This window comes from Camelus ferus, chromosome 9, assembly GCF_009834535.1.
Source record: "Camelus ferus isolate YT-003-E chromosome 9, BCGSAC_Cfer_1.0, whole genome shotgun sequence".
Classification (NCBI taxonomy): Eukaryota; Metazoa; Chordata; class Mammalia; order Artiodactyla; family Camelidae; genus Camelus; species Camelus ferus.
The window spans coordinates 59,558,191-59,585,097 of NC_045704.1; the positions used below are offsets into that span (position 1 = coordinate 59,558,191).

The following is a 26,907-nucleotide window of genomic DNA, read 5'->3' on the forward strand; positions in this document are numbered from 1 at the left end:
CACCCCAGGCTGGAGGGAGCAGGATGGCATGAGATTTCATCATGCTACTCAGAAAGGCACACAGTTTAAAACTTATGAATTGTTTATTTCTGATATTTTCCATTTAGTATTTTTGGACCAAGCTTGACTATAAGTAATTGAATCCAGGGAAAACAAAACATTAGATAAGGGGGGGGACTACTGCACTCAGATTTTAGGAAGTACCTAAACAGTTAGATCCTACTTTAAAAATAAAGGTAGAAAATGAAAACAGTACTTAGAAAAAGTAAACTTACCAAATATATTAGTGGAGTGTCCTTTCCTTGCAATAGGTCTGAGTTCATTATGTCCCCACCCGTACATCCTATAATTATCCCAGGCATGTTTCATCATCTGAGAAAAGAAAAATTATAACTCATCAATTTACATTTTTCACAGACTCTTATCTTTATATTTCATGTAACTTAGTGATTCTATCCTTACAAACTTCTGTATCTCCTACATTAGTATATTATTCTATTAACATCTATGTCAGTATGAAAACACACATAACCATGTTTAACTTAAGTCTACACAACAGAACAAAAAATCGGATGTAATAAACAAGCTCTTTTTTACTGGGGAGGCAGGTGTCTGGCATTCTTTCCTTTTAGGAAGAATGAATCCTTTTGGAAATAGCTCCCCTTCCCTCACTGTGATTATACCAGAGTTGTCAATCAAGGGGCTCTGATTCCACAACCAATTAACACAGCCTGGCTGGAGTATCCCTTACCCTTAGACCAAAGACTAGCAAACTCTCCCTGTAAAGTAAATATTTTAGGCTTTGCAATCCACACAGTCTCTGTAGCAACTACTTAGCTGTTACAGCACGAAAGCACCCTAGATAACACAGAACCAAACAGGCATAACTGTGTTCCAACTAAACTTTATTTTAAAAAATGAGGCAGTAGGCAGAATTTGGCCAGCAGGCTGTGGTCTGCCACCCCATGACCTACACAACGTGACTGGGTACATGTGATTCAAGTAGGGGCAACAAAGTCCTTTCAAACATGTTGTTATAGGCACCAGGAGTCAGAGGGACTCTCTCATTTTGCAATCTCAAGGTCTATGTAACGTATAACCCTGGGGCTGATGGGAACTAACTCTCTCCCAACAGTGGAGAAACTAAATAACAAAAGAAAACAGATACAGACAGATGCGTATTACTGACAAAAACATCTATAGAATTGGATTTAGCCAAGTTTGAAGTCCTAGTTTAGAACCACTAAGCTAATAAACACTTTTATATCAATTAGTTTGAACTGAGTTTCTTACAACCCAAGGAGTACTAAGCTACACAACAGCAGAGTACATAATTATGTATCAGCTGAATTATGTAATAGTAGTCTGTGGTATATCAAATATAATATTCATTAAAACATTTCTCAACTTGCTTTTTGCAGCCAGCATTACTCAGACACCAAAACTAGGCAGAGACATTACTAGGAAACTAAAAACCAATGTATCTCAAAAACAGATACAAAATTTAAAAAATTCCTTAATAAAAATTAATAATACATTAAAAAGGAACACACAATGACCAAGTGCAGTTCAACCCAGGAATATAAGACTAATTTAACATTCAAAACCCCATCAATATAATTCATAATGTTAAGAATAAAAAGGAAAAAAATCATACAATCATCATTCTAGATGCAGACAAAGCATTTGACAAAATTCAACACCCATTCATGATAAAAACTCAGTAAACTACAACTACAAGGAAATATCCTTGTCTTAATAAAGGGCATCTTCAAAAAACCTACAGTTTACATCATACTTAACAGTAGAAGATCCTGCTAAAGTTGAGAACAAACCAAATACATCTGTTCTCACCACTTCTTTTCAACAATGTACTGAAAGTCCTAGCCAGTGCAATAAGAAAACAAATAAAAGGCAAAAAAAAAAAAAAAATCAAAAAGGAAAAGTACCTCTATTTACAGAGGACATGACTATGCACAAGGAAAATCCTAAGCCATCTTAAAATAAAAAGCCACTAAAACTAAAAGACGACTTCAGTAAATGAGATACAAGTTCAGAAAAGTAAAATTAAATATATTACTAAATGCTGGTAATGAAGAACAGACATAGAAATTAAAAAACAATTTCTTTTTATAATAGCATCAAAAAACATGAAACATTTAGGAATAAATGTAACAGGATATGTGCAAGAACTATACACTAAGAACTAAAACACACTGCTCAGAGAAATTAAAGAAAACCTAAATAAGCAGAAAGATGTAACCTGCTCAGGGAATGAAAGATTAAATATTAAGATGACAATTCTTCTCAATTCACCTACAGATTCTATGAAATCCCAATCAAAATCCCAGCAATCTTTTATTTTCACAGAAAAGTTAATTCTAGAAAGGCAAAGGACTTAGAATGGCCAAAACGATTTTTTAAAGAACAAAGCTGCAGGACTTACCTGTTTCAAAACTTACTGTAAGTTAAAGTATTCAACAGTGTCATATTCTCATTAAGGATAGGAATACAGACTAATGGAATAGATATAAATCCAGAGAGAGACTCAACATCTATTGATTTTGTCAACTGATTTTGAACAAAAGTGCCAAGGTAATTCAATTGGGAAAGGATAATCTTTTCAACAGATAATGTGGAACCCTAGAAAGCCTTACGGAGGAAGAATGAGGTACAATCTTTACTTCACACAATAAACAAAAAAACTTAACTCTCAACAGATCACAGACTGATATGCCAAAACTAAAACTAAACCATACGCCCACACAAAGACTTGTACACAAATGTTCACAGCAACTTTATTCATAATAGCCAAAAACTGGACCAAATGTTAAACAAATGTTCAACAGGTGAATGAATAAAACAAATCATGGTATATCCCATACAACAGAATACCACCGGGGGAAAAATTACCTTTATATGCAATCTACGTAGAGGAATCTCAAAAACATGCTGACAAAAGCCCAGAAACAAAACATCACACAACTTATAATTCATTTGATTGACACTCTAGAAAAGACTAATCTAATCCATAATGACTAAGAGCAGATCAGTGGTTGCCTGGAGCCAAGGAATGGAGTGGACTGACTAGAAAGGGGTACAAGTAAACCATTTTGAGATTATGGACATATTCACAGCTGGAGCACAATTGTTACATGGGTACGTACACCTGTAAAATCTAACATAAAGCCGTACTCTTAAAATACATACATTTTATTGTACATATATTATGTCTCAATAAAGCCGAATTTTTAAAAAATCTAATAGCCTGTCCTATCTTCCTCATTAGTAATTTTCGCTCTCCTGAGCTAAGAAGTTAAAGCTTTTTCACTTGTTTTTCTAGTTACCACTATATTTCTAAGTATAGTTTGTAGTGCTATTTCTTGATTTTTATAAAAGTTTTAGCTATTTAATATATTCCCCCATATTTAAGATAATTTAGCTCTCTCATACACTATCAACTCACCTCCACATATACTTCACCACATATATTCCCTGGCTCACATCCTCCTAATATAGTTAGCAACATGTTTTTCTTATAATTATTATATGACTTTATTCAACTTTTATTTTCCCTGCTGTAAACTACTGGTCTGAAGTTTAGTGGGGTTTTTTGTTGATGTAGTTTTTAACGTAGCAATTATTAATTTACTTTCAAATTATACTTGAGTTTCAAAACTTGCCTCAATATAATCAAACAGATCAAATAAACTATCAGTTCCATTTTATTCTAATACACCCTTCCTGAGGCTCTCTATCCTCCCACTCTCATCTGGACTTCTGTTCTCCAACCTGAAGCACAGCCATCATCCTGCTGATTCCCTTTTCCACATTCCTGAGAATGCCCTTCCTTTCTCTCTCTAGTGACAAAACCCCTGTTTCCAAAATTGCTTATCTTCCTATTTTTATGATGAAGCATATTTTCCAGTAGCAATCTGAGACAATGTCTAAAAACATCTTTACTCTCAGATTTGATTCAAAATTTGGCTGAATATGTAACTCTTTCTAAGCCATTCTCTTCCAGTTTCTAACATTATTGTTGAGGAATCTAATGCGCCACTATGTACAATCCCAATCTTCTGGGTGGAACTATTAAACTTTTAGGATCTGTTTTTTATGCACTTTTTCTAAAATTTCAGTAGGAATCCGCCCCCCCCCCCCCATTTGGTTAGATGCCTGGCAGGTCCTTTCAGTCCAGAGACTCACATTCTTAAGTTTTAGCCCATTCTCCTCAATTGTTTCTTCGACTTCTTCCCCTCTATTTTCCCTGTTCTTTTTCCAAAACCCCTAATTAATCACTTGTTAGGTGCTCCAGATTGAGCTTAACATTTTTCTTGTTTTCTCAATCTTTTGTCCTTCCAAGAGATTTGATCAATTTTATCTTCCAACTCTTCTACTGAATTTTTTACTCTATCATATTTTTAATCTCCAAGAACTCCTTCTTATTCTGTAAATGTTCCTTTTTATAATTTACTTCATGAATTTAATTTTTTTGGCACCCAAAGATGTGAATTCTTTTTTGATATTTTTTTCCTGCTCCCTGTATTGTTTCTGTATCCTCTAAATTCCTCCCTTCCATCTGTTTCTCTCATGCGAGAAACTTCCCTTACACGAATGGTGATCTTCGGTTTGTTCTTCACATATGAGTGAAGCACTTACAAGATGATCAAAGGCTGTCAGTGAATAGGCAACACTTGTTGACCGAGCCTAGTCTCAAGGAGGTCAGGTGAAACCCAGGGGTGTCCTACTGAGGAACACAGTAGGTCTTTTCTCTTGGGCCAGTCAAGTCTCCCAGAGACATGTCCTTCATTTTTCTACTTATTGAATATAAATCTGCCTGCCACAATTCTAAAAGTTGTGCAGGAGAAAGTGGTCTCAATATTCAGAATCCACTTTTCACTTAATTCCCTCCACCCCCACCTCTCCATTTTTTAGAATGACCTCTGCCCTCTCCCCTCAGCTATACTTGGTATTCCCAAAATCTAGATGCTTTCTAATTCATCCATCCAAAAGTAAACTTTTGATCCTCTTTTGGGGAAAGGAGGGCAGCAGATAGGATTTGTAGGCTAGAAAACTGGGAATCCAGGAGTTAAGAGCTCCTTTTAAAACTTTCAAATAATCCTTTTCCAGCTCTATTTTATACCTCTGCCTTCAGAGTGTTTCTAATTCTTGAAACTTTCAGATATTCTGCAGGTATTCATATCACCCTGCCTCTTGTTGGCTGCTGCTTCTGCAGGTAAGTGTCATTATGTTTAAAAGAACCTACACAGGGATTCTTAATATGTTTTATGTTGATTTACAGGAACACTAGACAACATGATGTGCTCTAAAGGATTCACTTAACAGGTCTGGGTTGTCCAAACCCTTCATATGCCCAAGGTTTGGCCTATGGCAGCCTCCTGGAAAATAACCTCAAAACCTTTGTTATCCTGCCTGTTAAGAGCATCTCGGTTTACCTGAAGCCCTGGGCAGTGTCAGATGGTTCATGCTAACAATGTGATTTATGGCAGGGACCATAGTATCGGCCTGACCTCTGGAGGTGCTAGAAAACTGAGGTCAGCCAAGCCTATACAATGAACTCCCAATAAAAGACCTGCACCCCAAGGCTTGGGTGAACCTCCCTGGCTGCCAATACTTTGTGTGCCCTGCCATACATCACTGCTGGGAGAATTAAGCACGGTCCATACTACTCCACTGGGAAAGGACAATCAGGAGCTTGGGCCTGGTCTCTACCGCACTTAATCCTGGGTGCTTTTTATATTAATTTTAATCTGTATGTTTTTGCTGCAAATAACCAAGACTATGAATAGAACAGTTTTGCTAAGTTCTGTGAGTACTTCCAGTGAATCACTGAGCCTGTAGGTGGGGTGGGTCCTTTAAACACACATTGTTATCCATCTGAATTATTATGTACATGAGACAAGTATTTAGATTCTAATGACATCTAAAATTAAAAAGTCAGGCACCCGAAAAAAAAAAAATCTATCAATGTCTAACACTGTCCAAAGAAGGTGCCTTAAGCAGCCTGTGCATAAAACATAGACTCCAGAAGCAAGGTGAAATCAGAATACAGAGCTGTTTGATTCCACTAAGGTCAAAGTTTTATACTAATTCATAAGGCCACACTTAAAATATCTGCAAAAGCTTCCATATTCATTACTAGAAGATATCTGACTATTTGGACTAAATTTATTATCTTATTTTATGATAAACAACTGATTTGAAATATTGTTGATCACATTACACACTAACAAAATCTTTTTCTTCAAGTCACTAAAACTGCAAACTCCACCCAGAATTAGCAGGAATTCTAATTAACAAAGTTCAACTTAAATATAGATTTCCTCTCTGTCTAGTATTCTCTTTATCTCCAAGTAACTCCTAGACTAACAAATTGAAAGACTTCTGTGACCAAACAAATTTCAAGAATTCTGAAATCAATCCTTCCCCCCTTTTCAACCCATTGAGACTCTCTGGAAGGATGTGTTCTTAATCTGCAGTATGGTTAAGCTGTATCATGATGTGTTCCTTAAAAGATGGCATATATAACGCTAATGCTTCAGAAGCATGTTTATGAGAAGACTTGCATAGTATCTAGCAGAATTTCTTGTAACTAAACACTTAAAACATTTCTTATTAAATGATAAATTGCTTATGGGTTTATCCTATGTTATTAACAAAATACTGAATATCAAAAGATCTTTGAACACAGAGTGAGTGATGTAACTATCCAAACAACATTATACCAAAATTTTTAAGTATCCTGTGTTATGATCGACATTAAGAAACAGTTTTATCCCTTACTGCCAACTTGCAAAATGAACTGAAACTTTGACCCCAAAACAAACAAGATCAAAATATGACACCACAGATGGTACAAATAAATATAGACAGATAAGATACTTTAAATCCAGTCAAATACATATCCATATCCATGACCACCCCATATCACAAATCTCAGCTTATTACCTCTTTAATTTTTTCCCTTTTCTCTCTCAGTTCATTATCTTCTGGGTCCCCACCATTTGTTCCTATAAGGTTTGGTATAGGAACTGGTGGCAGTGGCTTTTTCTCTTTCATCTTCATTTCTAGGACTACCTTATTTTTCTCTGTCTGAATTTCTGCTCGGATTTCCTCTCTTGATTTTTTTAATTTTTCTTTTGCTTCTTCCAAGGCCTTCTCATGATCAGCTCGGATTTTATTTCTCAGACGTTCTTCTTCCTCCCTGTAAGAAGAAGAAAAAAAAATAATAATAAAATAAAACTTAGTTTCCTCCACCAAACCCCTGATAGTTGTTTTCTACGCCTGCCATTAAAAAGAAAGAATGATCCGTGAGAGAGGCTTGCATCTATCTGCCCAAAGAAGAGGATAAATACATCTTAGTATGAGAAAGAAGATGAGCCCTGGATGCTGACGAGCAAACACTTTACAAAGTGGAGGAAGAGAGAACTCAGAAAGTTACAATTTAAGGACCAAGTGAAACAGAGAAAACAGCAATCAATAATTTATTAGTAGACACATAATAGAGAGAGAGAAACTAGTGAAAAATTAGATGGGGGAGAGAAAATAAAAACCAAAATTAAGTATCAAGAGGGAACAAAAATATAAACATAGGGTCAAAGAAAGAGAGATAAGCAGAAAAGGTAAGAGGATGGGAAAGTTTTTATTTGTTAAATATACATCATATCCTTCTAAAATTTTTACATTTTGTAAATAATGTAGATCTTATACCACAATGGCCTAACTGATGTGGGCATGCCCACTTAAAATTCTCTTGAGTCCTTGTTAAAAATACAGATTCCAATTTAGCAGATCTGTATTAAACCCATGAATCTGTATTATTAAGAGCTCTCCTGATGATTCTGGGGTACATACAGATCTGGAAATCACTACTGCAGCAGACACCTACTGGGTTTCTAGTCGGCCCTAAATCTTTTCTCCACCTCCACCCCAATCCACATGAATGAATATAGGCGTAGTCGTCACCATTTTCCAAATCAGCCAGTGACGACTACTCTAAGGGTAAACAACTAACCCAACAGTCACCAGAGTTACTGCTTCAGAAATTTAATTCAAACTCTGGCCGTACAACACTGCTGGTGAGAATGTATAAAATGGTATAGCCACCCTGGAAAAGTTCAGCAGTTTCTTAAAAAACTAAACATGTAACCATCACAGAATCCTGCAATTGCCCTGGACAGTTATCCCAGAGAAATGAAGGCTTATTTACACACAAAAACCTATATACAAATCAGTTACAAAAAGATAAATACTATATGATTCTACTTATATTAGATTCTTAGAGTAGTCCAAATCACAGAAACAGAAAGCAGAATGGTGGTTGTGAGAGGCTGGGGGAAAGGAGAAAATGGGAAATTATTGTTTAGTGGGTATAGAGTTTCAGTTTTACAACATGAAAGGAGTTCTGGAGATGGATGGCAATGATGGTTGCCCTATTCATACTGTACATGTAAAAATGGTTAAGATGGCAAATTTTATGTGTATTTTACCACAATTTTAAAAATTGGGAGAAAAATCCTATACACAAATGTTTATAGAAGCTTTATACACAACAAGCAAAAACTAGAAACAACCCTTATGTCCTCCAGCAAGTAAACAGTTAAGCAAATCACTGTTTATACAGTGGTAAAGCCACACTACGGAATATTACTCAGCTATAAAAAGAAATGAACCACTCATACACACAATTTGAATGAATTTCAAAGGTATTATGTGAGTGAAAGAAGCCAGTCACAAAATGTTACATTCTGTCTGATTCCTTTTACATGATATTCTCAAAAAGACAAAAATAGGGGGACGACTAGTATATCATAGATGCTAGTAGTTATGGATGGGGAAAAGGTTAAATATAAAGGATAATACAGGATTTTTTTTATTATAGCAGTTACATATCCTAATTTCAGTGGTTACACCAATGTGAACACGTGTTAAAAACCATAGAACTGTACATCAAGAGAGAAAAATATCAATCCACAGCTTAGTATTAAAACTAAGATGTTAAATGTTTAGAGAAAAAGAAAATTGAATTAGCCAACAGTGAAAAAGGGCTGATGAGGAAAACAGAAGAGAGAAAAGAGGACGAATTGCAGCAGAGCCAGAGTGTCAGGGACAAACACTCGGGTAGCAAGAAAAAATGGGGCCTGCAGACAAACTCCATATAGGAAATGTAAGGCAGAAAGGAGCCAAGGTTAGCCCCAGTGTGCATCCAAGAGTAGTTCTGGGCTGATCTGTTCAGGAGACTCAGGCAGATGAAAGCATCAGCAGCAGACAGGTACTGAATGCAGTCTCAGACAACCAAGGTAAATACAGGCAGGCACCACTCAACTGCCTTCCAATCTACCAGCAGGAAACACTGTGCCTGGGCCCAGAGAACAGATCATAATCCATCTACACCAATCAAGTCTTCCTCAGATGCCCTTTTACCTGGGGTGACCACATAACCCCATTCCAACCAAAATGGAAAATGGCAACAAAACTAGTAATTGTTGCTGGTTTACATGCACCAGGCGCTGGCTTAGTCAGTTACTTAGATTATCTTATTTAACCCTCGTACTAATTTATAAAGTACCCTCTATTTGATACTGTTCTCCATTTTATTAGGAAAACACTAAGGTACAAACAGAAAAATTCAGTAATTTGTTCAGGGTCACAGAGCTAAAAAGCAGAGAGCCTGGATACAAACATGTGCATCTGGACTTCTTACACTACACAAATACCGCCTTCCACACGAAAGGTGAATTTTATTTAAGAGACTGTCTCACAGTGTAGACACTAAAACCTGTCTCTCAGTATCTTGCTCCCTTCCTTCCTTAGTCCTAGAGCCATCAAGTTTTAGCTAAGCATATGCTCCTGCAAAATAAAAATTCTATTTTCAGCCTCCCTTACTGAAACTGTCCTACAGACCATAAATAAACTTCTACCTTGCGTGAGCCACTGCTATCGTGTGATTTTATGGCTGGTAAGTGACCTAGTCTCTACTCAGCCACTCTCCATCCTAGATGTTCTCCTTCCCTGAGACTCTCATTAGCATCTGAGGACTGATTTGCCAGAAATAAACTAACCAAGCAATAGATTTCCTTCTTCAATTAAAGTGTTTAAATAAATCATGTTTGGAAACATTCTGTAAGACAAATAGAATCCTAGATTACAGAAGAATAGATAAAATTACACTGAAATCTTGTTTGGCAAAGATTTAGGTGGATACACAAATATCTCCCTTTTATTTTCACTCTATTCTTCTTTACTAAAGCTTTACTCTTCACCTACAACATGAAGTCTCATCCACCCTTAAAAAAATTAAATAAAAACTTCCCTCAAAACTGCCTCCACCTCCACCTTCATTGGTGTTCCTGTCTCCTTCCTTTCACCACTATACTTTTTCAAAGAGTACTACACTTGCTATTTCTACTTCCTTTAACCTCGCATCACTCTTCTACCACAGCTAAAAACTAATAGCTAAGCTTATCCTTCCTTTGAACTCCCTCTTCCTCACAACTGCTTTTCCAACAAGCCTCTGGCTTTACCATCATCAATGCATCTCAAAATGTTGTATTCCATCCTCACTTCTGTTCTTACTCTATATATTTTTCCTATTCAACATCATCCAACTGTATTTCCTCAACTCCTATATCAAAATACATACGGTCAGTCTTTTCCAGGTTACTAAGTACGCCAGACTCAAATTTCAAAACATTATGTAAGGCATTTGCCAAATACCTCTAATTTAACATGTCCAGAACAGAACTGAATGATTACTATGGAAAAAGGATAATCAGAGGCTAAGTTCATTCATCAACACAGATTTTTTTTAAATTTAAAATTAACAAAGTTAATCAGCAACATTAAAAAAGCAGAAACAAATACATCATTATAACTAATTGGACTTAACCCAGAAGGGACCAGTTTAACATCAGAAAAGTCTATCCATGTAATTAACTTATTATTAGATTAAAGAAAAACCGTATAAATCATTCAGTAGAAACAGAAAAGGAAAGTGACAAAAATTAAACATCCATTCTTAAAACCTCACAGCAAAGGAGAAAAAGAGAACTTCAAACTAATAAAATATATCTTCCAAAATTTACAGCAAATATCATTCATCATAGTGAAACATAAGGATGCTCACCATCACACTTCCATTTGATTGTACTTAGATTAAAATAAGATTAAAATATAAGAAAAAGAAAGTTTAAAAAAGTCTTCTGTCACAGGTAATACAATTTCTATATAGAAAATCCAAAGTATCTACAAATTATTATAAATAAAAGCGCAAGAAGGATGGGAAAGAAACTATATGACAGAAGGTACTCAGTAAATGTAATTTTCTTCCTCTTCCTACTCATTGGGTCTCATCTTTCTAGACACCAAGCGTTTAAACTTCTATTGATACATTCTTTCCTCTTAATGATAGCAGCGATGTTTACATCAGCTTTCATTCACGTCCACTGTTTCATTGCTAAGATTTCAAGGCTGTGTTCTTCTGAGTTAGATTTAAGAAACAGGAGAGCCCTTAAAAACTTGGGCAGATAACTATGAGTATTCTCAACCATTATAAGAGGAATTTTTACTAAATTGACCCTTACTAATTTCCAAATTCTATGAACGCTCACCAAGGCCACTATAAACTGATTATGTAAAAAATGCGAATAAATCAACAATGTGATTCTTTCTTTTAAGAGATAAAAGAATGTCCATACAATGGCCTTTGTTTTTAATAACAAAATTAGATAATAATCTTTTCAAACATCGAATATTTTAATATCATGCTAAAGAAATCTCAGAGCATCCAAGAAAGCACAAAAACAGCGGAAACAGTATGTTAAAAAGAACTTACATACAAGTACAGGCCAAGAATGGTTTTAGGAAACAACTACAAGACAGTCAGCAATTGGTATAGAAAATACTGAAATAACAGCATTCTATAGAGCTCACAGGCAAATGTCTAAAGGAATTTAAGATCTTCCAAACGAAATGCCACTCTTTGTCATGAAGGAAGATCTCTTTAAACTTAAGGTAATCAAGAGGAACCAACAATTGTAAGGGAGCTGTTCACAAATACAGCCTAAGATGATTTGCAATAGCAAATGAATAGATCTTATTTGTAAGGAATAACACTGTTATATAAATGACAAAGAACTTGCTGAATGTTATCCTTTTAAGTTAAACCATGTACTCTCTAGTGTATCAATTTGTAGTTAAGAACTGAACAGCACAAATTCTGTCAAATTTGGGCTCACAAATTCTATGAGTGAATCCCATTCTTAAGAAAACATGTTAATAGAAAAGCCCAATTGTTTCCCAGTACAAGTAACTGTCAGCCACCTGAAAGAAGATGAAAGCAATTCAAAGCAAAGCACTGAAAAATCCACCGACCCTCAAGCCTCTATGACAAATCCAGTTACTCTGGTGAAGTGGTTCCCACAAACTACCAACTTCTTTATTCCTACTTTAATAATGCCGCTCATGGGCCATCAACACAAACTCACTGTCTCTATCTTAAATTTAGTTAGGTATAGATCATTTATGTGGCTATTAAAAGATTTGATTTACATGGAGAGCTATTATAGATTAATCTAACTTGGGTTTTAGGTGATTTTAGCTTGAATTAATGGTAATTTCAAGTAAAATAAAAAGTTCAATCATTGAATTAACTTCAGCTTAACTCAATAATAATCAACAAACATTTATCAAATGTGAGGGGCATTGAGTCAGGTCCAGGGAAAACAAGAAAAATAAGACATATTATTTCCCAAGGAGTTCACAGTATAATAAATATGTAAACACAGGAAGCACAAAACAGGTGGATCATAGCAGAGGAAATAAATAACTACAGGTGCAGTATCAGAGGACCACAGGTTAGAAGAGGTAAGATAGCCACATAAAAGCGTAGGCGTCTGCTAAGCATAAGAGTACGACCTGAAACAGATTTAAATCGGAAAATAGCATTAGAAAGGTATGATCTTCATTAGAAATTAAAAGGAAAAACACAAGTTTGCCAGGCAGTTCGAGAAAACAAGGGCATTCTAGGCATAGAAGGGATAGTGTACAAAGGTACAGAAGAAGTTATGCATTACACCATTAGCAAGTTGGTATGGCTGCTAGGGTATAGTGTTTGGGGGCGCGGGGGAATAGGTAGGGAGCAGTAGAACAGACTGGAAACCAGAGAAGACAAAAGCTCTATCACGAATAGAGCTTGTATTACACGCTGAGGACGAAAAGCAAGCCATTTAGGGACTTCTAACTGAAAATGGAACACTTGTACTTAAATCTTAGGGAAAAAAACACCTCCTCAGGATTGGAGAGAAGAGGTAGAAAGGGAGATGATACAAGAGTGGAAACAGGAAATGGAGACAGGTGGTCACCAGGCAAAAAATGACAAGATACTAGGCAAAAAATGACAAGATACTAATAAAATCCACGTGTAGTGGATACAGAGAAGAGGCGCAAAATATCAGAGACCTTAGAAGGGCAAGACGAGTAAGCTGAGGGAAGTGATTAAACATGAAAGGGAAAAGAAGTTTAAAGATGATAGGTTTTCACTATAGTGACTGAACAGAAAGAAGTACCATTAACTTAGAGACGAGAGAGCAGGTAGCTTGGAATAAAGGAAAAAAGTGAGGAAGAGATTAATAGGCATGGTTTTTAGACATGCTGAGTTTAAAAGGTCAACAAGGCACACAGGTTAAAATATCCAGGGCTGAAAACATGGATTTGGAAACATCAACCAATAGAAGGCAACTAATGCTCCCACTTAACTGTTTATTTATATGGGTGAATTTTATGGTACATAAAGAAAACCTCAGTAAAGACGTTTATTAAAAAGTGGAAGCAGCTATACTGACATCAAACGGTAGCTTTCAGAGCAGAGATTAACAGGTTTTATAATAACAGAATCAATAAAATAGCAAGAGACTATAACAATGCTAAACATTACACATCTAATAAAGAGTTGAAATATATGAAGTAAAACTGATAGAAATAAAAAGTAGACAATCCACAATATAGTAGGTAAATTCAACACCCCTCACTCAGTAATTCATAAAAGAGGAAAGGAAATCATCAAGGACATAAAAGACAAAAACACTATCAACCAACTCGACCTAACTGACATCTATAAAACACACTATCCAACAACAAAATACACATTTTGTTCAAATGCAAACAGAACATATACCAATACAGACCACCTTCTGAGCAGTAAAACAAGTCTCAATAAATTTAAAAGGGTTCAAACCATACAAAGTATGTTTTTGCTACAACAGAATTAAAGCGGAAATCAGTAATGTGAAGAAGGTATCTGGATAATCTCTAGAGTTGCCCCTTGAATAAGAGAGTTAGGAGCCCAAACTTCTGAGCAGTCAAAAGTCTGTGTATAACACAGTCAGCCCTCCATTTACATGGTTTTTCTGTGTACAGGTTCTGCATCCTTGGATTCAACCAATCTCAAATCATGCAGCACTACAGAATTTTACCACTGAAAAACATCCATGTTATCAGTGGACCCAGACTTCAAATTCGTGTTGTTCAAGGGCCAACTAACTGTACTTGGAAGTGAAATAACATACTTATCAATGATCATGGGATCAATAATCATGGGTCAAAAAAATTTAGTGAAATTGTGCGACAGTAGTGATGGTTGCATATAAATGTACATAAACTGAAAACTACTGAATTGTATAGTATAAGTGAGTGAACTGTATGGTATGTGAATTACATCTCAATAAAGCTCTTTTTAAAAAACTGGGATAAGAAAGTACCTTGAACTAAAAGAGAATACAAACATCAAAATTTGCGGATGAAGCTAAAGGAATCTTTAAAGGAAAATTCACATCACTAAATGTCTATATAAAGAAAAGAAGAAAGGTTAGAAGCAAAGTCATAGCATTAACCAATATATATTAGAAAAGAAAAAAAGATCTTGTACAAAGGATCTCAAGCTCTACCTTAAGACAGTAGAAAAAGAGAAAATTAAACCTAAAATTAGCAGAAGAAAGGAAACAATAAAGATAAAAGTAAAAAACAGAAAGAAAGAAAGAAAACTGAAGACTGAGAAAAACCAACAAAACCAAAAGCTAGTTCTTTGAGATTAAAAAAAAAAAAAAAAAGACTTCTGACAATAGTAGGGGAGGAGGGAGAAAAGCCACAAATCAGAGTAACACAACGAAAAAAAAGAAGCATAACTACAGTCCTATAAAAATTTTTTTAAAAAAGTAAAAGACTATTATTAACAATGTTAACATCAAAAACTCAACAATTTACATTCCTTGTTTAAAAAAAAATTCTCAAGAAAATTTAAGACCCAGATTACCTGAACAGCCTGTATCTATCAAAGAAACTGAATGGATAGTTAACAACTTTTCCACAAGAAAATCCCAGTTCAGATGATTTCCCTAGTGAATTCTACCAAGTATTTAAAGAAGAATTAATATCAGTTTTACAGGTCAGGAAATTGAAGAGGGAATACTTTCAACTCATCTCATGAGGGTTATTATTACCCTGATACCAGAACCAGACAAAAAGAATAAATAAATGAAAAAATAGACATGATATTTTCCTAATACCATTTATTGAAGACTATTCTTTTTCCATTGAATATCCTTGGCTCCCTTGTCAAATATTAGTTGACCATACATGAGGGTTTATTTTTGGGCTCTCGATTCTGTTCCATAATAATAATAATAGGTAATAGTACACATAATAATAGACAATAGGTCTAGTGTCTATTTTTATGCCAGGACTATACTGTTTTGATTAGTATACTTTATAGTATAGTTTGAAGCAAGAAGTGTGATGCCTCTGGCTTTGTTCTTCTTTCTCAGGATTGTCTTGACTATTCAGGGTCTTTCGTGGTTCTGTACTAATTTTAGAATTGTTTTTTCTATTTCTGTGGAAAATGCGATTGGAATTTTGATAGGTGTTGCACTGAATCTATAGATGGCTTTGGGGAGTACGGAAATTTTAACAGTATTAATTCTTCCAATTCATGAACATGGTTTATCTTCCATTTACTTGTATCGTCTCCAATTTCTTTCATCAAAATCCTGTCATTTCCAGAATATAGATTTTTCATCTCCCTGGTTAAATTTATTCCTAACCATTATTGTAATTGATGCTATTATGAATGTGAATGCTTTCTTTTTCAAATAGTGTGTTATTGTATAAAAACGTAACTTTTCTGTATGTTGATTTTTACATCCTATAACTTGACTGATTTCATTTATTAGTTTCACAGTTTTCTGTGGAGCCCAGGATTTTCTATACATAAGATCATATTATCTGCAAAGACAATTTTACTTCTTCCTTTACAAGCAGTGAGAGTGGGCATCCTTGTCTTGTTCCTGATCTTAGAGGAAAAGTTCTCAACTTTTCGCCACTGAGTATATTAGCTGTTGGTTTATCATACATGGCTTGTATTATGTTGAGGTATGTTCTTTCTATAACCAATTTATTGAGTTTTTGTCATAAAACAATGTTGTATTTTGCCAAGCGTTTTTTTCTGTGTCTATTGAGATGATCATCTGATTTTTATGTTCCAGTCTATTAACACAGCGCAGCACCTATACTCATTTGTGTATTTTGAGCCATCCTTGCATCCCAGAGATAAATACTGTTTGATGACAACGTATGATTCATTTAATGTGACGCTGAATTTGGTTTGCTATACTTTCTTGAGAATTTCTGATTTATATTCATCAGATGGCCTGTAGTTTCCTTTACTTGCATTATCCTTATCTGGCTTTGATATCAGGGTAATTCTGGCCTGATTACATAAGTTTAGGAGTATTCCCTCCAGTTAGATTTTTTCAAGAGTTTGAAAAGGATTGGCATTAAGACATCCTTAAAAGTTTATCGAATTCACATGTGAAACCATCAGTCCTGGGCTTTTTCCTATTGGGAGATGATGATGATGATGATGATGATGATGATGATGATGATGATGATGATGATTACTACTACTACTACTAATTCAGACTTTCTCTTTCTTCATGATTCACACTTGGTAAGTTGTATGTTTTCAGGAATGTGTCCATTTCTTCCAATTTGTTGATGTATAACTACTCATAGTACCCCCTTATGATCTTTTGTATTTCTGCAACATCAGTTGTAATGTCTCCTCCTTCATTTTGATTTTGAGTCTTTTCTCTTTCTCAGTTTAGCTAAAGATGTCAATTTTTTTACCTGTAAAAAAAAAAAAGCAGCTCTTAGTTTTCTTGATCTTTTCTACTTTTCTATTGTTTTTCTGGAGTCTATTCATTTCTGCTCTGACCTCTGACATTTCCTGCCTTCTGCTAACTTTGGGTTTAGTTCTTCTTTTTTTTAGTCCCTTGAGGTACAAAGTTAAGTTGTTTATTTAAGAGCTTTCTTTTTTCTTAATATAGACAACTACATAGCTAGAACTGCTTTCTCCTAGAACTTCCATTCTAGAACTGCTTTTGCAGCATCCCATAGGTTTTGGTATGTTGTGTTTCCATTTTCTTTTGGGGTGGGATGGATTCTTTTATTTTCTATTTGACCCACTGATTGTTCAAGAATGTGTTGTTTAATTTCAAAATATTTGTGAATTTCCCAGTTTTCCACCTGTTATAGATTTCCAGTTCCTCTATGTACTTGATTTTTGACAGTTTTATTGTAATATGTCTTGGAGAAGATCTCCTTAGGTTTAGTTTGTTTGGAGACCTATGAGGTTCATGAACTTGGATATCCAAATCTCTCCCAAATCACTATTTCTTTAAATAAACTTTCTGCCCCCTTCTCCCTCTCTTTTTCTGGAATGCCAAAATTCTTAAACTGGTTCTAAACATACCCATAGATCACATAGACTTTCTTAATTCTTTTTCATTATTTTATTTGTTCTCCTCTGACTGTATAACTTCAAAGTTCCTGTCATGTCTCACAGATTCTTTCTTCTGCTTGGGCCATTCTGTTGTTGATGCCCTCTCTGCATTTTTTTTTCCCTTTGAGTCATTAAATTCTTCAGTTTCAGAATTTGTTTAGTTCTTTTTTTTATGACTTCTTTGTTAACTTCACATTTTGTTCATGTATTGTGCTCTTGTTTTTGTTGAATTAACTGTATTCTCCTGTAGCTCACTGAGTTTCCTTAAAACAGCTATTTTTGAATTCTTCATCAGGTAACTGTAGATCTCCATGTCTCTAGGTTCAGTTACTGAAAGATAAATGTCATCCTTTGGTGGTGGCATGTTTCCTTGGCTTTTCATGTTTCTTGGAATTTTGTGTTGCTGTTTTCACATTTAAAGTATCAGTCACTTCCTCCAGACTTTACTGCCTTCTGGGGAGAAATACCTTCCATGAGCCCCATTAAGAGATTCTGAGGCTTTCTCAGACTTTCTACAGATATACTTGCTCCCTGTTTTTTGTTCCCTCTTGTGGAAGAATTCCTAAGCTTGTATGCTTCCTCTAAATCCTGTAATGCACCAGACTCAGTGCTGACAGCCTCTCTTTTGTATTCCCAAAGGTGGCACTGTGGCTCAAGTTTGCAGTCCCTCCCTGGCCCACAGATTGGGTATGCCAAAGCTTGCTCTCACCACTGCCTTCAGGAACATGGAGAGCCAGCTGCAGAGTGGGAGGGTATATGAACGATGCATATGGGATGCTAGGGATGCCCACGAGTCTGTTAAAGGAATCCACAGGTGAGGCTTTCCTCGCAACTTGTGGTGGGCTTCTTGATGGCGTCCATGAAACAGTTAATAGGAATCATGTCCCTTTAATGTTCTCCAAGAGTCCTATCTGCCACTATCCCACTCTTTTCTCGCCCCCCAGTCGTGGAGCTCATAATTAGTACTCTGGATGGACTGAGAAGAGAAATGAGCCTCTTGAGCATTATCCTGCACAACTAGGGAAGCTGGATACTCACTCACCTGCTCTCCCTTTCCCAAGTGGGAGAAATCACATGCTGAGATAGGCTCTCTTGGCCCTAAGCTGTGCCACACTGGGGGAGGAATGATTCAGGTAAAGGCAAGCTGTTCCTTTCACCCACTCCAATGAGTCCAAACTCATATTTCTTCCGCTCCAACAGCTAGAACTTCTCCTCTGGAAACTGAGATGTCCACCAAGGTTCTCTCATCCATGAATGACCAAGTCAGAGGTCCAGACCATAGCCAAGAAAAGCTAGAGATGGTTCACAGGCAACTGCATGGTCCACAGCTAGGACCAAGGTCAATTATCTGATTCACAGTTGAGTGAGACTCCTCCTAGGTCCCTTGGTGTATAGTGTTGGATACCACAGCACCCATAAAGGCATTTTTGTTCATAAACAGATGCCAGAATTTTTTTGGAGGGGGGGAATGAAGGATGTCTTATGCAGCCATGATGCTGATGTCACTCTTTCCTTAGCCCTTTATAAATCTTATTTTAATATTTATCATTTTCCTATGAGATCCTTAAACTCTTTGAGTTTAGGGCATTGTCTTACTCTCTGTTATATCCTTACTGTTTGAAACATAGTACTAAATAAATATTCGATGAATGATCACATGGAAAGCCACCTTAATTCTCATTATATACCTCAGATCCTATATCATTTCAAGCTGATCATCTATGTTGATCATACTATTTCATCCCCCTATAACAAATATGGTGCTGTGTAAGTTTCTGTTTCCTTCATGGAATCATTTCGACTATTATTTCTCTCATGTATGTTGTTTTTAACCAAGCCAATTTTTATGATGTATTTCAAGAGCAAAAAAAAGCCTTAACAAAATTTTGTTAATTCATTTCTCTCCTCCCTCAGATTTCACCTATAGCCTGAAATTAAAATCTAAGCACATGGAGACAGAAAGTAAATTTATGGTTACCAAAGGAAAAGGCAGGGGTGGTTGAGAGATAAATTAGGAGTATGGGATTAACAGACTACTATATATATAAAATAGATAAGCAACAAGGATTTACTATATAGCACAGGGAACTATATTCAATATCTTGTAATAATCTATAATGAAAAATAATCGGAATATATATATAATTGAATCACTTTGCTATACATCTGAAACTAACACAATATTGTAAGTCAACTATATGTCAATTAAAAAACAATTAAAATTCAATTTTAAAAAGGCACAGATGATATAGACACAGATAATTAAACCATATATGTAAAAACTCATCTTAAAACAAATCTTATAAGACCTTCAAATTGTTTTTTTGCAGTTTAAAAATACGTAATAAAAAAAGTAGTAAAATCGCTACCCCAGTATACAGGTTCTAAATAAAACAAAGCCCAGCCTTTCTGCAATAAGTCAGAGACTGAAAACGGGTATAAAGCTCAAAGGAAAAAGAAAAACCATCATATGTACTAGCTCCTCCTCCTTTCTTTAAGCTCCAGTATTTTACAAGGCTTTCACTTTCTGTCTTAGAAGGTGACTTGGTATTTTAAGTAGTCTTTTGATTGACTAAAAAAATATAAAGGATAAAAGTTGCATGGTTTTCTCATTATTCTAAAGATCCTCTCCCTAAAAATTATATATGATCATCAAAAATTACCATTAAATGGAGAGATGCCAAAGACAACACTAATATATTAGACTGTTCATTATGAAAAATCGTCAGTGCAAAGCAAAACATCACTACAGGTCATCTGTCAAGACTTGAAAAGAGTTTATATAAAATTTTATTTATAAAACGGTTTTGTTAAGTTATTCATTATTTGCCTGCGGAGTAAAATATCCTCCATTCAGGCTTTAGGGCAGCCCTTGGCCCAAAGCTGCTATTTTCACCGTTTAAGTATGTTCACCAAGTAGCCTCAACAATACCTAAGGCAGTAAGACCCAATAACAAATGCGATGGCCTCCTTATTCCAGGGAATTTCTCTAATCCCCTGCCGTCCCATTTGCTGGTTTTGAACTTTCCTTTTCTTGTTTCTCTGATTTTTGTCTTATTGGCTTACATCTTCCTTCTCTGCCTGACAAACTGACCCTTCAAACTGACAACTTGTTTCTGTGGTCTACCTAGGTTTATTTAGTTTCCCCCTAAGAAATTATTTCTTAAACTGAATGTTTGTGTCATTCAAAATTCATACTAACTGAATGTCTGTGCCTCTAAAAATTCATATGTTGAAACTCTAACCCCTCAACATGATAGTATTTGGACACGGGCCTTCAGGAAGTAATCAGGGTTAGATTAGGTCATAAGGGTGAGACCCTCATGATGGGATTAGTGGCTTTATAAAAAGAGAAAGACAGAAATAGATCTTTCTTTCTCAAACTTTCTCTGCCCTCCTACCACATCACTAAAAGCACAAAAGAAAGACCATTTGATGACACAGCTAGAAGGTGGCCACCTACAAGACAGGAAGAGAGCATTCACAAAAAACCAAATCCTGCTGGACCTTGATTTTGGACCTTCCAGCTTCCAAAACTGTGAGAAATAAACTTCTGCTATTTAAGCTGTCCAGTCTATGGCATTTTGTTATGGCAGCCCAAATAGACTAAGACACCCCCAGACCCTCAGCTCGAAGCCCTATATAGTCCACAAATTAACAACAGCACAACAGTTTTTAATTTTAATGAAGTCCAACTTATCTGTTGTTTCCTTTTGCTGTCTGTGCTTTTGATGTCAAATTCAAGAAATCATCGCCAAATACAATGTCATGAAACTTTCCCCTAATTGTTCTTTCAAGAGCCTTATAGTTTTAGCTTACATTAGGTCTCTGACCCACTTCAAGTTAATTTTTTTATACAATGTCGTAGATAAAGATATTTTTCTTAAGGAATTAAGTACTTTGAACAAAGGAAAGGGAACAAGAAGCAAAGACATGACAAATAATGTTCAAGCTATAGTACAAGGCAGTGAAGCAAAGGAGGCCAGCAGTAACTTTTAGCCCCTCATCAAAATAATCCATATAATCTGCTGGGAAACAAGCTGCTAGAAGACAAGCCGCACCTAAATTTCCATGAGCTTAAAATATTATATTCACACCTGCTTGCTTAAAATGCACACACTTGCTTTGTTTTAATGTTTTATGCAGTAGATGACCTATAGTACGGATTACGCTAAAGAAAATTTGGGGTGAGCAATCCTGAGATTGACGGTAAGGGCACGAAGGAGGGCAGATATTTCCTTAGGGTGAAACAATAGCTGGTCCTAGAAAGCCAGATCATCCGTTAACAGAACTTTGTTTTGGCATGAAAGTATGCTGTTTAACCCGAGGGTAGTATCTGCTATCTTGAGATGTCCCAGAGGCAATAACAAGATAGGTATAGAAATTTTGCATACCTGAGGAGGGTGATTGTTCCTGGAAGGGATAGGCCTGAAGTTAATCAATTAATCAGCAAGCAGAATGTGGTGCTTACTGCATGGAATATCTAAAGCCTCTCCTCTTTGACCACATTTTTTTCTGAGCTGTATGCTCCTAATAAATAAGATGTCGACCAGGCTTTCGGGACCCTGGATCCAAGAGATCTTGAGCCCCCTGGTCCCATCTTTGCTCTTTACTTTGTCTCTTTGTTTCTTATGCCTTGCGTCACCCGTCCTCAGACACGGTCCCGAGCTGTGCTGGACACAGCAATAACCTAGTATTTCTCAAATGCACTATGGACATTTGGGGCAAGATAATTCAAATCTTTTTTGTGTAGAACCACCAGGCACTGTGGAGTAGTCAGCATTCCAGGCCTCCATACACTAAATGCCAGTAATGCCACCTTTTCCATGGTGACAACCAAAAATGTCCCCATGTTTCCAAGAACCCTCTAAGGGGAGCATTACCAGCCCCTTTTAAACCCCTGTACAGAAAGTGCTGAAAGGGTAGACAAGAGTCTAGAAAGACTATTTATATCAACATTTCTAAATAGCACAACACAAGTAAGAAATTCGTCCCTAACTATAATACAAGTCACCGTAATAAACTTAGGGTTCTTTTCAGTTAACCTTGTTTCTTAAGCTGTTTACATGTAATTCCCCACCTAAATTCAGGAATTCACCACTATATTGGTAGCAGAATCCCTTCTCTTCCCATAGAAGCCAGAAGGTTCAAGATACTTAATCTTTTTATCATCCAACAGCAAGGCAAGGACCTATTACCTACACTTAGGCAATCATATGCTCTGGCTGGGACTACAGATCCAAGTGATATAAAGAAACAAGAAGTCAATTTTAGAAATCACTCAGGAAGCAGAGGAATCCAGTGTCCAGTGGTAGCAAAGCCATAATTAGTGCTCAGTGACCAGCAGCACTGACAGTGGTACACTAACTCTTCCTTAACCTTCACCACAGTTCTGCATACCTGGGTTCCCTTAATGACTGACTATACTCTAAACCCAGTTCTCCAGACTTTATGTCATTTCTGAAAGCCAACCAATTTCCTTCCAACAAACACCTTTTTTGCACACATTACAGTTGGTTTCTACTATTTGTACCCAAGATTCCTATCCTTTCTTTTTAATGTAAATGGAAGAGGAATTCTGGGACTATGATCTAAGCACATCTCTTTGACTCACTTCCTTCAAATCCTTCTAAGGCAATTCAACCAATGCAGAATGGAAAATTCTGACCCATCAACACCAATGAAAAATAGGAGTCTCACCTACATGTTTAAAACTCCAAATTATTCTGAATATGGCATAAATGAGAACAAGGTAGAATGCAAACAACCAATAAATATGTTTAAAAAATATTTCAGTGGGGTGAGTCTAGCTCAGTAGTAGAGCGTATGCTTAGCATGAACAAGGTCCTGGGTTCAATCGCCAGTACCTCCATTAAAAATAGTAATAATAATTGTTTTAATGTTTTAAATATTCCACCTTACTAGTCATAAGGGGGGAAAAACTAAAATTGGCATTGGATTGGTAAAGATTTTTAAAATCTAACTATACCATGGTTTGCAAAGATTCTGGTACAACTTCTTTAGAGACTAACTTAGCAACAAAATTTGGAGTCAATGATACTCATACTTTACAACTCAATAATTCTATTACTAAGTTTTCACCTTGGAGAAAAAAAAAGTGCCCAAATACACATGTACAAGAATGTTTTCACAGTAAAAATATGGAATTAACCTAAAAAATCTATCAACAGGGGCATATAAAAACAATTTGAGGTTTAATCACACAATGGAATACAAGGCGAATAAAATAACTGAACCAGAACCTAATATGTTAACATACATAAATCATTTTTAAAACGCTAAATTAAAAAACTTGCTGAATGAGATATTTAATGTTTAAGAATATGCAGAACAATATAACTATATGCATTTATTTGCATATATAATTTATATCAATATATACATTACAGAAGTATAAAAGCATGTACTGAGAAAGACAATGTCAAACTCAGGCTAGAGGTTTACCTCAAAAAGGGTAATCCTCATCTAAAATAGGAAAATGTTAAGATCTGAAATAGTGGATACAGTGACATGAATATTATCTGTTAAGACTTTTATGTATGCTTGTAACTTCTTAGAAATCAAGAATGATGGAAAGGACTTACACCAGATATCAAAAAATACTATTATATACTATTATAAAACTATTAAAAGTGTGTTTCTTTGGGGAATAACCAGAAAGATCCATAGGGGATTTAAAGAAAAAACATTCTACGTATTCTGGGATATACTCTTTTATTTAAATAATCCCCTGATGACAGACATATAGATCATTTACAGTATGTCATGTTAAAGCTTCAGGGGACATTCTTAAATTTCTCTGTGCACTGATGTAAAGATTTTCCAAAGATAAGTTTAGAAGAATTGCTGAATCAAAGAATGTGTACTTTAAATTAGTTAACATTACTAAACTATTCTTCACAAAAATTCTATTAATTTACATTTACACCAGCAGTGTAAGTGCAAGAGGAGCCAGCTGCTCAGTGTTTACTGCACCCTATATATTACCAACCTTTTTTAAGCAGAGGGAAAAACCTAGGTCATGAAAAGGTAAAATGCTTAATGGTATCACAGATTAACAGAAAAATAATTCACATTTTTACATACATCAAGTAAGTATAAACTTTGTATCACATGCTACCTTACTGCAAAGTAATTGAGAAAGTCATGTATGCACATGTAACTTTACTATAAACTTACAAATATAACCCTATGAAGCTACATATAATTAGTTTTAGATACATGAATACATACAATTGTGCCAGATCTCAATTTAGGACAATGATCTACATTTTTTTTTAGATGCCAGGGTCTGGTTCCTTACTGAAAAAAGTTTCAGAACATTGCAACTCACTTCCATATAACCCAGTCCATATGCCAGAAATGCATAAATTAACGACATAAATGCATTTTAGGAAAAAAAGAAAAGGAAAGGAAGAAAGATTAACACTATAACGTACCTGAACTCTCAAAAAATGCCAATGATCAGAAAGCATATACCTGAGCCTCACCCTAGATGAAGTTATCTCTAAGACCCCTAGAATCTGATTCCAAAGATAACAATATATGCTTTAAGACAATGTTAAGATTTGAATCTAAGGTTTAAATTTTTCAGTAGTGTCCAAGTAAAAATTAATCTATAATATTCTCCAATAATCTCAATACTTAGTATAATGCTTAGTACATCATAAACACTCAAAAACACTTGCTGAATAAATGAATGTGACCATTTTTTTTAACAGTAACATCAATATCACTAAGCAGACACCAAGAGATCTGCAAAAGAGAGGTTGATAATACAGATATGTAAATGTCAAAAATGTAAAAGGAAAAACAATACATTGTTCTTTGTAGTCTCCCGATGATTTCATATCCTTTTTCTTTTAACTATTTATATAACTTATCTATAAAGTTCTTATTAAGATATCGAGAATGAAAGAACACTTTCAATGGCATCTTTCAATATTAAGGTTAGGAAATTATAGTTCTAAATTAAAGAAAATTTAGCATCAAGAATAGTAAGAGCCTTCACAGGATATGAGGTCCGAATTACTCAAGGACTCTTGTTTTACACAGAATCTTTCCTAAAGTCTTAGGTAACAAATCAATAAATGTAATTGTTAACTGAGCTCAAAAATGACACCTAGAAACTGTAAATAGTATTACCTCAGGCCAGTATTAAAAATGTTCAATAAATTATACTTTTAAACTTAGAAATAAGAATGTATAAAACAGCATTTCAATAACTTATACTTTTTAAACTGGATTATATTTAAATCTATATAATAGACTTCATTATGTAAATGAATTCATCATTTATGAAATGATTTTTAAACCTTAATTTTTATATGTAGAAATGACACTAATTCCTATTTAGAATGCACTGTATTTTCAAAGTATTTGTCATGTCTTGAAATAAATTACTACACATTCTTCAGCCTCTGCTTCATAAAATTACTAGTATTTCATATGCATGAGTTAGAATCTTTAAAGATTCAGTCAATTCCCTCATTTTGTAAATAAGGCACAGAGATGTTAAAAAACTTAACAAAATAGATCCAACAAGTAAGGGTAACACTGAAACTAGGGCCCCTGTCTTTTAACACTGAGCTCAATGTCCTTTTAAATATACATAATGGCTTCCTTTGGACAACATAAAATTTCATGATAGATTATTGGAGGAGATTTTCCTTTACAATAAATCCTAAAACCCAATCTGTAAATAACCCCCCAGGGCCTGCTTCATTACAGCCATATTCTAAAAGAAATAAATTCCAGCAAAAATTTAATGCCAATCAAAATAAACTTTTCTGACAGAATTTGCACAATTATGGAAAATGAAAGTAGCAAAGTGATTTTCCTAGCCAAGAATATGTAGAGTCAACCTAAATCATAAGTTAAGTATTTTTATAACTTTCAAACAATAGTAAACATAATCATTGCCCAGTTAGTCAATTAAATTAATGTTTATTACCATGTACTACTGATTTCAAATAGATGTTTAGCTTCTTGGTACCAACTTTCCAATCATGGCTTGATCTAAATTTTACAGT

The 26,907-nt window shown here is 35.2% G+C and overlaps 1 protein-coding gene across 3 annotated transcripts in view; it reads right to left on the reverse strand.

The window, feature by feature from the left end:
- The window catches only part of MAN1A2 (mannosidase alpha class 1A member 2), a 149,054-nt gene that overhangs the window by 112,690 nt on the left and 9,457 nt on the right, over positions 1–26,907 (reverse strand). For all 3 annotated transcript variants that reach the window (XM_032486948.1, XM_032486947.1, XM_006184283.3), the window contains exons 2-3: positions 6,970–7,225; positions 276–372 (exon numbers count right to left, since the gene is read on the reverse strand). In XM_032486948.1, the coding sequence (XP_032342839.1) occupies positions 276–372; positions 6,970–7,225 (353 nt within the window). The remainder of the gene's footprint in view (positions 1–275; positions 373–6,969; positions 7,226–26,907) is intronic.